Raw genomic sequence first — 10471 nt, 5'->3', positions numbered from 1 at the left:
CGGGTCCCCTTCCGGTCTCTCCCCGTCCCCTCGGCCGCGGGTCCCCTCTCGCCCTCCCCGTCCCCTCAGCCGCGGGTCCCCTCCCGCCCTCCCCGTCCCCTCAGCCGCGGGTCCCCTTCCGATCTCTCCCCGTCCCCTCAGCCCTGTCTCCTCCCGCGTCGCACCTGTCCGGCGCCGTAGAAGCCGCCCCCTGCCGGTGGGTGAGCGGCGCTGCGCCGCGGCCTGCGTTCACTCAGCGGGCGTCCGAGGTGCGTGTCCCGCGGCTCTAGCTCCCCCTCGCAGCCGGGGGCGGGAATTTGGGTTCCGGAGCGCGGCCGCCCGGCGCAGGGTGGGAGGAGGAGGGTTCGCGCCGCCCGCCCTGTCCGGTCCCCGCCCCGACCCGAGTTCTCGCCGACCCGGGACTGGCCGAGGCCTGCCACGGCGGACGCGCGAGGCGGCTTCGCTGGGGCGGGCACGTGGAGCCGGGCGCTTGGCAAGAGGATGAAGGGCTGGCCGCGCTGGACTCACACAGAGGCACCGGGAAGCCACGCGTGTATTTTAGGCCCGGCCTGTGGGCCAGGAGTCAGAGGAGGGGCCTCCCGGAGCGCTCCCTGGAGGAGGCGGGGCTCAGTGGGGAGGAACTCGGAAATCGGAGAGCGGGCAGGTGGCTCCAGGCGCAGTGCGCACCCCGGGCCGCTTGCGGGAGGACGCGGCTGAAGTCGAGGCCGAGGTCAGGGGGTCAGGGCGGGGTCACTGCGAGAAGAAGGGGCCGCCTCAGCCGCGCCAAACGCAGTCCTGGCCCGGAGCCAGTCCGTCCAGGCCGACGGCGTAGCGCGAGCTCCAGTCCCGCTCAAACAGCAGCCGCAGCTGCTCCTGCGCCGAGGGCCGCGCGCCGGGGCTCTGGGTGACCACCAGGCCCACGCCCGCCGTGCTGCTGAAGTAGTCCTCCGACCAGTTGGAGGTGCCTGCGGAGAGACGGACACGCTGCGGCGCCCTCGGACTCCAGCCCGGGAAGCCCCTCGCTTAGCCCTCACCGCTCGGGCACACGCTTCCCGACCCCGTGTTCTGGGGCTCTGCGTGGCCGGACGACCGGAAGTCCCCGGGAGACCCGACCCCCGCTTCAGCAGCCCCCCGTCTTGAGGCGTCCAGGCCGGCCGCAAAGCCAGCGCCCCCCTCGGCCGTTCCGCCCGCCGCGGCGCGCTCGTGCTCACCTATGTAGGCCGCCCTCTCCGTGACCATGAACTTGCTGTGGTTCACCCTGCTGAATGGGACGTTGGAGTGATTCCCCACGGGCACGATGAAGACTTTCTTAGGGGAGCAGAGCGGCGCGTTAGGCCGGGCGGGAGCAGGGCCCCGCCTTGCCCGCCCGGCCGGGAGCTCGCCCTCACCACGTCCACAGACACGTTGGCTGCGGGGTCGCTGAGCGCCTGCAGGGAGCGCAGGTAGGGGAACATGCTGGGGTCCGTGTCGAGCCCGCAGCCGACCAGCAGGCGCACTCGCACGCCCTTAGCGAAGGCCGCTGCCCGCAGCGCGTTGTCCAGCACCGGCCAGTACCTGGCGCAGGGAGGGGCGCACTGCTCCGTATAAGCCCTGGGCCCGGCGGGGGTCCCAACGGGGGTCGGGGGGGGACTTGCCCGGGAGCTGCCGGTCAGCAGAACAGGCCGTGCACCTCCCACCCAGACCTACCTGCGGGGGTGGCTGAAGCGTGTGGTGGGGAAATACTCCATGACCGAGGCGTAGATGAACTCCTGGGCGCTCCCCATCACTGCCAGCAGCGCCTCCAGGTCCGGAGTGCGGCCCCGGGGACAGAGCACCGGCGGCGATGCCTGTGACGGGAGAGGGGTCCGTGAGGGCTCTGCCAGCCTAGCCCATTCTGGACTTGCCACCCCACCATGCACCACCCAAGAGGCCCCATGTGGTGGTGGAGGGAGGAGGCCCGGGTGCCTGGAAACGTGAGGGAAGAAGGGGTCAGCTCAACAGGGGCCCCGGGGACTGGCCCTGAGGCCTGGCGGGGAGAGGGGAAGCAGCTGGCCCACCCTGGGCTCCAGGCTGGACTGACCTCCCAGAAACAGTTCCCGGCCACAAGGAAGCTTCTCCACTCCCTTCAGGGTGCCAGCCCCCCATCTAGGGAAGCTTCCCTTGTTCTGATGCAGTCTCTGCTGCAGACTAGTCCCTGTGCTGGCTGGAGGGCTGTCCACCCCCCACCCCTGTAGGCTGATGAAGGAGGATCTGCCCACCCCTCACTCTTCCCTTCCTTCCCTGCAGAGCAAGTGGGGTTCCCCTCCCTCTCCAGGGCCCAGCTAAGCCCCTTGGTGCTGCTCAGCAGTCTGGAGACTCCCTGGGCCCCAGGACCTCCCACCACCTCCCAGGCAGCCTGTTTTCCAGGGATAGTGCTGCCTGGCTGTCCTCCTGGAGCTAAGCCTGCCTCCAGGCACAGCTCAGAGCCGGCTGATACCAGCCTGCTGCTCACCCCAGGGCCACAGCCCCACCCACTGTGCTGGCTACCTGAAGACCCAGCTGATGCTGCTGGTGTCTGCAGGGCCAGCCCAGAGGGTTCCCTGTGGGTCTGGCCAGTCAGGGGAGAACAGGGGGTTCTGATGGGCTTCTTCTCAATCTGCCTTACTGAGAAATAGGCAGCGGTGGGCACCCCATCAAAGAGGCCCCGGAAGGGCTGGAAACGATTGATGTCAGATGAGAAGTTCTGAGGCCAGGTTTTGGGGAGGACAGCCTCAGGTGCCCCCAGCACCCAGTAGGTCTGGAAGGTCTTCTCCAGGTCCTGGGCCAGGTGGCTGCAGTTATAGATGACAGCGCCAAGCTCCTTCACCTGCAGGGACCAAAGTCAGGTGCTAGGGGAGAAAAGCCCCTCCGTGGGACCTCCACCCCGCTACCCAGGCCAGGGGTGTCTGGGGAGGCGCGGCTCCTGCCTGCCTGGTCCCCACCGTGGGAAGCATTGTCTGCAGGAATCTGTAATACAGTGGCTGGTGGGGGAGTGCCCAGAGGCCTGTGTTTTTGAATATTGTGTTCCAATGGTCAAAGCAATACTTGTTTATGGCAAAAACAATAGAAAATGCATCAAGGCACAAAGAGGAGAATCAAGTCATTCTGAATCCCGCCGTCAAACGATACCCATTGCTGCCTTTGCCACGAGCATTCTTTGATGCGTTTTCATGCACTGCTTTTCCTAAAAAGGCTCGTATTTTGTAATCTGCATGTTTCCCTGGATAACGACCGAGCATCTTTCCGTGCCGTTAAATGTCACTCCACAGCGTGAGCTCACCACTGTGTAGAATTCCACCACTTATTAGACCAGTCTCCGATCGTTTCTACCACGGTGACGTGAACAGGACTACACAGCTTCCTCCAGATGCGCTGAGATGTCAGGCCAAGTCCCCAGGACTGCAGGAGGGGAAGAGCTCCAGGCGGGCCTCCTGTGTTAGGGCCCTGGCACTCACCTGTGTCAGGGACCGCCAGTCCATGTTGGCACTGCCCATGTATATGTGGCGTCCGTCCACAACCCAGAATTTGGAGTGCAAAACGCCCCTGGTGAGCCTCCCCATGGGCACCTGTCGCACCTGGGCACCTGGTGGAGAGTTCAGGCAATGGGATGAACTCGGTCTTGCTAAGTGTCAGCTTCATGGTGAGCCCGATCCCAAGCTCTTGACAGTGTGGTGGACTCAGATGTCCTCGTAACAGTCCTACTAAGCTGCTGTTATTGTCATCCCCATTTTACAGGTGAGGACACCGAGGGATAGACGGTCCCAGGACCCCTCCAGAGCCTGCCTTTGTAGAGACTGCCCATGGCCTCTCACTCCCCAGCCAGAGCTCCCAGCCTGAGCCTCACCCACAGGTCAGAGCTGCTGGGCTCAGCAGGGCCTTGAGGCCACCCATGCTCTGCCCTGTGAGAAATGACACTTTTGGGTTCTTGGAGCCAGCCCTGTGCCCAGGTGAAGCTGACTCAAAGGACCTCAGAACCCTGGGTCCTGCCCTCCTGGGGTGTCCTGGGGAAGCCCAGGACACCTTTTTCACCCCACGCCCCTTTTCCTTGTCCCATGGTGCCAGCCAGACAGCCTATGCCTGACGCCAGGGCAGCAGGGCCAAGCATGGTGTAGGCACCCACCTCGGGCGGCCAGGACCTGCAGGTCGGTGGAATTCCTGGCCAGTGTTGGACTGCTGGTGGCCACAGCCAGGGAAATGTTCCTGCCCAGCAGCTGCTGCAGCTTCTGCAGAAGGGCCTCTCCCTGCAAGGCCAGGCCAGCCATGAGAGCTGACCTTGGGCTGACCTCTGCTCCACACCCCCGCTAGGACCCGTGCCCTCCTCAGGAGGTCACCTCTGACTGCCCACAGCTCAAGGTCAGGTCAAGTGTCTGGATGACCCTTGGTTGTGAGCCAAACTGCACCCAGGCTCAGTCTGAGTGCTCAGTCCTCAGAGGCCCAGCTCCTCGACACCCCTGCCCTGAGAGCCTCCAAAGGAGTGGCCTAACCCCTACTCCATGCTAGACCCTACCACCATGCTGAGCCCCGGGCCTGAGGCCCCTGCACAGATGGGCAGCCTGACTTGCTGTGTTTCCAGCACCGGGTTGTGGTGGGGCCAGGGCAGGGCGCACCAGCTGGGAAGATGAGTCGTTGACCCCGATGTCGGACCCTGTGAGGGACCAGTAGTACGAGGCCACGTGGACACTCTCCTGGGCAGTGTCCAGTAGCTGCAGCCAGGCCTGGCCCAGAGGCTGGGCAGAGGGGCTGCCAGCTGCAGATGGCAGGTCCTGGGGGATGCTTTCCACGAGGACAAGCCTGTGAAGAGAGCCACACTGGGCTCAGTATGGGTGCGGGAGCCCCCAGCCCACCTCACATCACCTGCCCCATCCGACTGCCAAGCCAGGCGACTGCTGCTCAGGTGATCCCTGGGTCGAGTCCAGGCTAAGCGTGCAGGGTGCGGGTCGCAAGTGTAGGCAGTAAAACAGACCGGGTGGGATGAGCCTGAGCCCGGCACGCTGCTGGGAGGGGGACACCCGGGAGCAAGCTGGCAAGGAGCCTGAGACGGGGCTGCCTGGTCCAGAGCAGGTTAGATTGGGGGTCCTGGCCCCACCCAAACCTGCGGCGCTGCCCTCAGGGAGCAGCTGCTCCTGAAACAGGTGGAGTAAGCAGAGCCGCGGAGTCTGGGGTCTGGGGTGGCCTCCTGGTGTGGAAGCCCTTGGTGGTGGCCAGAGCTGGCCTGGAAGGGAAGGCTGGGCCAGGGGGATGTGTGCAGGATGGCCCACCAGGCTCCACCAGGGCAGACCTGGGATTCCAACCCCAACCGCAGGGAAAGAAGAGTGGGAGGGAAGGCTGAGGGGCGGGAGGGACAGTGACTACCCTCAGGGGCGGAAGGACTGGGGCTGAGCCTCAGCACAGGCAGTGTTCTCCAGCCTGTCAGAGCCCCAGGTGCCAGCTTCTGTTCGCTGCAAAAAGCACCCTACGCCTTTCCTGTCCCCAGCCCCCACTCCAGCTCACACTGTGGTGGCCCTCGCTGGTGACCTGCACCTTCCTCGAGGAGCTGGCAGAGGGTTATCCTGCGCTTAACCCACGGGCAGATCCAAGGGCAGAAACAGGCAGCAGCCTCAAACTGAGACCCGCCCATCCACCTACCCCCACTGCAGGCCTCCATGGGGTCACTTACCTGCAGGAGTCCCTCTGCTGCCCGGCGTCCGCTTCCAGGGACTCCCAATCTGGGCTGGAACCATGCCTCCAGGACCCGGGCACGTCCTTGGGGTGCACCTGGCCCCAGGTGGGAGGAAGGGCCACTTGCCACAGGAGGTAGGTGAGAGCCATGGACCCTAGCCACAGCGCAGCCAGTGCTCCCAGGACCTGCAACTGGAGGGGGCAGCACCCGCAGGCTCACCAGGACAGGTGGGGGCTTGACCTCTGGCTGAGCCATCATGGCCCCTCCAGTGCTGAGACAGAGACCATCTTGACTTCCCCGGACCTGGGCTGCCGCTGGCGTGGGACTGGGGTTGACAAGGGAGAGGGGAGGGTGATACAGAGAAAAGCCCCAGCCCAGGGTGGTGGCAGGGGTCAGGGGGCCTGCAGCCCACTCTGCAATGCTGTGGCCGGTGGTAATTGTCCTCAGCACCCCCAGCAGGGGATAGAGGGAGGCTTGTCTTGCCCACTAGTCAGGGCGTGTCTGTTCCCCTCCTTGAGGGTGGAGGCTCCCTCAAGCCTGCTGTGTCCTCTCCACTCTGGCTCAGAGCTCTGGAAAGGCCATTGATCCCAGCCACCTCCTCCCTGGGGTCCCCCAGTCCTACCATGCCAGCCTCTCTGTCCCATAGGCGGTGGGGCTGCGTGGCGCATGGCCACGTGGGGGCCACTGCTGCTCTCTGAAGAGGTTTCAGCATCTGCACAGGGCAGCCTGGCATCACCAGCAGCTCCAGCCCCACCCAGAAGTGCCCCTCAGTGCCTGGGCAGCTGGGCACTGGGGACACCCCTGCACAGATACCCACACAAGCCCCTAAAGACCCCATTCCTGCCCAAGGTCACACCCTGGATGTTGGGAGGATGCTTTCCACAAGGACAAGCTGCGTGAGTGCGGGAGGCTGCAGCTGGCCTCACGTCACCTGCCCTGTACCCCTGGCCAAGCAGGAGGGACTGCTGCTAAGGCTGCCCCCAGGGCTGACCCAGGCTGAGCATACGGGGTAGGTGGGCATCTGTGCCCAGCTGCACGCCCTGGCATGTGGGGTGGGTGGGCATCTGTGCCCTGCTGCACATCCTGGCATGTGGGGTCGGGGGTATCTGTGCCCCGCTGCACACCCCAGCATGTGGGGTGGGTGGGTATCTGTGTCTGGCTGCACGCCCTGGCATGCGAGGTGGGTGGGCATCTGTGCCCGGCTGCACACCTTGGCATGTGGGGTGGGTGGGCATCTGTGCCCGCCTGCACGCCCTGGCATGTGGGGTGGGTGGGCATCTGTGCCCGGCTGCACGCCCCGGCATGCGGGGTGGGTGGGCATCTGTGCCCGGCTGCACGCCCTGGCATGCGAGGTGGGCATCTGTGCCCAGCTGCACGCCCCGGCTTTCCGTGTCTCTCCTCTCAAGATCTCCCACTCAGTGGGTATCTGGGTATTTGTGTCTCAGTTTCTTGTTTCAACCACAACTGAAACTGAGTCTGAAAGTGCCATTTCTGCTTTTGTCACTTGGTTCCCTCATTGCTGGCCTATAAATAACTGCTTCTCTCCTGGGCTGGGCTCCTGTCTTGGCCCCATGGCAGCCCCTCCTGAGAGCCACAGGTCAGAGGGGACGGCTGGGTAGCACCCCAGCTGGAGAGGCTAGGAGTGGAGAGGGCAGAGATGGCGGCTGAGTAGGACCCCGGCACTGCTGGGGGAGGGGGTTGTCCTCTGCTGCAGGGACTCGCCTTGTCTCCTCAGAGTGGTCACCCCACAAGGAGCTGGGAGCCAGGCCGTGTGGGCTCTCACCCCCACTCCCACCGCCACCCCCAGAGCAAGCAGCCGGGTTGTCTCAGGTGCCACCATAGGAAAGGTGCCCCACGGGTACAGCGGTGCCCTCCCTGGGTGCAGGGAGGGGCCTGTGCCCAGCATGGTCATCTGGCTGGCCAGCCTCTGACTGAGACACCCACCAGGGCAGGAGCTGGCTGGCCCCTGGCCAGGATGGGGAAGTCTCTGAGGTTTGGGGCCTGGGCCTGGACAGCACTGAGTGCCTGTGTCTGTAGCCAGGCTGGGCTCTGTGGGACTGGCCATTCACGGTAGAGCAGCTGGCTCAGCCCCCAGATCTCTGGGGTTCGTCTGGGCTGTCCTCTCACGGGTCCGGGCTGTGGCCTTCGAGACCCTGGCCTGCCTCAGCAGAGGGTGGGGAAGGCTGGGCCTGGGCTGTCTTCCCCAGAGACCAAGCATGACGGGGGGTTGGGGGGTAGGAGTGTAAACCATGTGTGGGGACAGGGGACTCAGGCGAAGTCACTGTGGGCCAACTCCTCCCACACCAGGGAGTCCCTGAAGAGGTGGGTTGGAGCCACCCCCACCCCAGAGCTGAACTCTGGGGGCTGCTCCTACCCACCCCGCAGAGGGGACCTCATGGTGCCCACTGTGTCCCCACTGTCCCTGGGATTCAGGGCCCAGCATCAGGCCTTTGCTCCCTCTCCACCAACTCTCAGGAGAGGAAACAGGAAATCCTGGGCTGTGGCTGGGCAGCGAGGTGCTGGGGCTGTCCTTGGAGAGCTGCTCCCCACCCTCCCTGCACTTGCCAGAGAGGGCCCTTGCTCCCCAAATGCTCCAGGCAGACGGGCAGCCCAGAGCACTGAAGCCCTGCCTCTTGCAGTCCCCATCCCGGACTTGGAGCCTGTCTGAGGCCCCTCCCGGGACTACAGACCCCAGAGTGCCTCACCACCTCCTCCTGCAATGGAACCCGGGAGACCGGCCAGCTGGGTTGGCTCGGGCTGAGAGACCCCTGGGGGATAGGACTCTAGCCCCCTAGTCCCATGGTAGATACGTGAGACCCTGCAGACATCAGAGATCACGGCTGAAGGTGCCAGATTTCCTGCCCTCCAGAGCATTAGGCATGGCTGCCAGTCCCAAGCTGAGGTGGAAGAGGGCCCGGCTGTCACCTGGCTGGAGAGCCGGGGCCCTGGTTAGCCCAGCTGCATGGACTGGGGAAGGAGCCAGTCATCTACAGGACCAGCTGGAAGTTGTATGGCTCTCTGGACCTGGGGTTGCTGGGAGGCTGAGGCCATAGAGGTGGACAGCAGCTCCTTCCCCGGGCCTGGCACTTCTCAGCTGCCCTGACCTCGTTGGCACATACCTCTGGGGGTCCTGCCTTGGTGTCCATCCTGGCTCCAGCTGCAGACTGCAGGCCCTGAGCTCACGGGGCAGGCTCAGTGCTGCCTGCACTCCACGCCCGCCTGCTCCGCTCTGCAGCTGGCTGCTACCCTTCCAGCTACTTCCTCTATTCTGGGAGGTCCCCTCTCATCCGAGACAGAAACAGATGTCTGGAGCTGGGTGGGCGGGCTAGAAGGCAGGGCTGGGAGCCTTTACCTCCAGGAAAAACCTATACCCCACTCCCTCGAGGTGGAGGCCCTCCAGTCACAGGCCTATGCATCAGTCAAGCTCAGCTGCAGGCCAGAGACCTAAGGAACGGTGGCTTAAGCAAGGTCGTTCATTTCTCTGGAACACTAAGAAGGTCCAGGGGCTGGCAGGCTAGAGATGGCATTGTTCCACTGCCACTGGGAGCCAGGTCCCTCTAGCTCTCAGATCCCAGTCCCTAGGATCCCCACCTTCATGGCCTCACAGTGGCTGCTGGAGCTCAGCCATTGTTTCTGTGTCCGTAGCAGAGGATAAGGGACATCCCAGAGGAGACTTCCTGGAAGTCCCACAGGGCATTGTGATCCCCTCATTGCTGACCTATAAATAACTGCTTCCTTTGATCTGCAGGGAACTTGATCTAGAAATTAGTCACGTGGCTACACTTAACTGCAAGGGAGGTTGGGCCGTGGAGGCAACTAGGGTCCTTATTCTGGAGGACGAGGCTGTGGCTGCTCACTGGCATATCTGAAAAGGTGGGCCTGGCTAGAGGCTCCCAGCGAGGGGCTCTGCCTCCCCCTCTCCACCCTTGACTGGGTCCCTGAGTAAGGTCTGGGACCTTGAGAAGAGCCCCCACTTTCAATGAGGTCTGGGTGTCCACCCTGACTCCTCCTTGTAAGACCTACATAGGGCAGGGGTCCAGGGTGCCTGCAGAATACCAGTGAGGAGGGTGCACTTCCCAAGGACGGGGCCTACTGGCTGCACCCCTGGGACCAGACAGGAGGGTTTCCAAGGACGGGGCCTGCTGGCTGCACACCTGGGGCCAGTCAGGAGGGTGCGGTTCCCAAAGACGGGGCCTGCTGGCTGCACCCCTGGGACCAGACAGGAGGGTTTCCAAGGACGGGGCCTGCTGGCTGCACACCTGGGGCCAGTCAGAAGGGTGCGGTTCCCAAAGACGGGGCCTGCTGGCTGCACACCTGGGCCAGTCTGGGTGGGCCAGGAAGCGAATGGGGAAGAGATCCACTCCCCCTAGTCTGTTCCAAATCTCCCTTCATCTTCTTAGTGAATGGGGAAGAGATCCATTCGCCCAGTCCGTTCCAAATCTCCTTGATCTTCTTAGTGAATGGGGCAGAGATCCACTCTCCCTAGTCAGTTCCAAATCTCCCTTCATCTTCTTAGTGAATGGGGAAGAGATCCACTCTCCCCTAGTCCGTTCCAAATCTCCGTTCATCTTCTTAGTGAATGGGGAAGAGATACACTCTCCCTAGTCAGTTCCAAATCTCCCTTCATCTTCTTAGTGAATGGGGAAGAGATCCACTCTCCCCTAGTCCGTTCCAAATCTCCCTTCATCTTCTTAGTGAATGGGGAAGAGATCCACTCTCCCTAGTCAGTTCCAAATCTCCCTTCATCTTCTTAGTGAATGAGGAAGAGATCCACTCTCCCCCTAGTCCGTTCCAAATCTCCGTTCATCTTCTTAGTGAATGGGGAAGAGATCCACT

At 63.5% G+C, this 10471-nt stretch overlaps 1 protein-coding gene across 4 annotated transcripts; it reads right to left on the bottom strand.

The window, feature by feature from the left end:
- Positions 1-703: 703 nt before the first annotated feature.
- PLD4 (phospholipase D family member 4) lies at positions 704-8901 on the bottom strand. 4 transcript variants are annotated; one of them, XM_012471136.3, is made up of 11 exons: positions 8755-8901; positions 6258-6347; positions 5633-5826; positions 4584-4767; positions 4097-4217; positions 3432-3559; positions 2603-2803; positions 1666-1805; positions 1368-1533; positions 1191-1287; positions 705-944 (listed from the first exon to the last, which is right to left on the bottom strand). In XM_012471136.3, exons 1-11 carry the CDS (start codon positions 8779-8781, stop codon positions 754-756), a joined length of 1539 nt encoding a protein of 512 aa, XP_012326559.2. In that variant the 5' UTR covers positions 8782-8901; the 3' UTR covers positions 705-753. The 4 variants fall into 4 exon arrangements, with proteins under 4 accessions (XP_012326558.2, XP_012326559.2, XP_012326560.2 ...); XM_012471139.3 differs by having other exon boundaries at positions 858-944; positions 1191-1283; XM_012471135.2 differs by lacking the exon at positions 8755-8901 and having other exon boundaries at positions 704-944; positions 6258-6814.
- Between the last annotated feature and the right edge of the window lie 1570 nt (positions 8902-10471).

Source organism: Aotus nancymaae, unplaced genomic scaffold (genome assembly GCF_030222135.1).
Source record: "Aotus nancymaae isolate 86718 unplaced genomic scaffold, 86718_ANA_hifiasm-v0.15.2.pri h1tg000011l, whole genome shotgun sequence".
NCBI classification, from domain to species: domain Eukaryota; kingdom Metazoa; phylum Chordata; class Mammalia; order Primates; family Aotidae; genus Aotus; species Aotus nancymaae.
The sequence above is the reverse complement of the archived record's forward strand: the minus strand, read 5'-3'. Positions and strand labels throughout refer to the sequence as shown.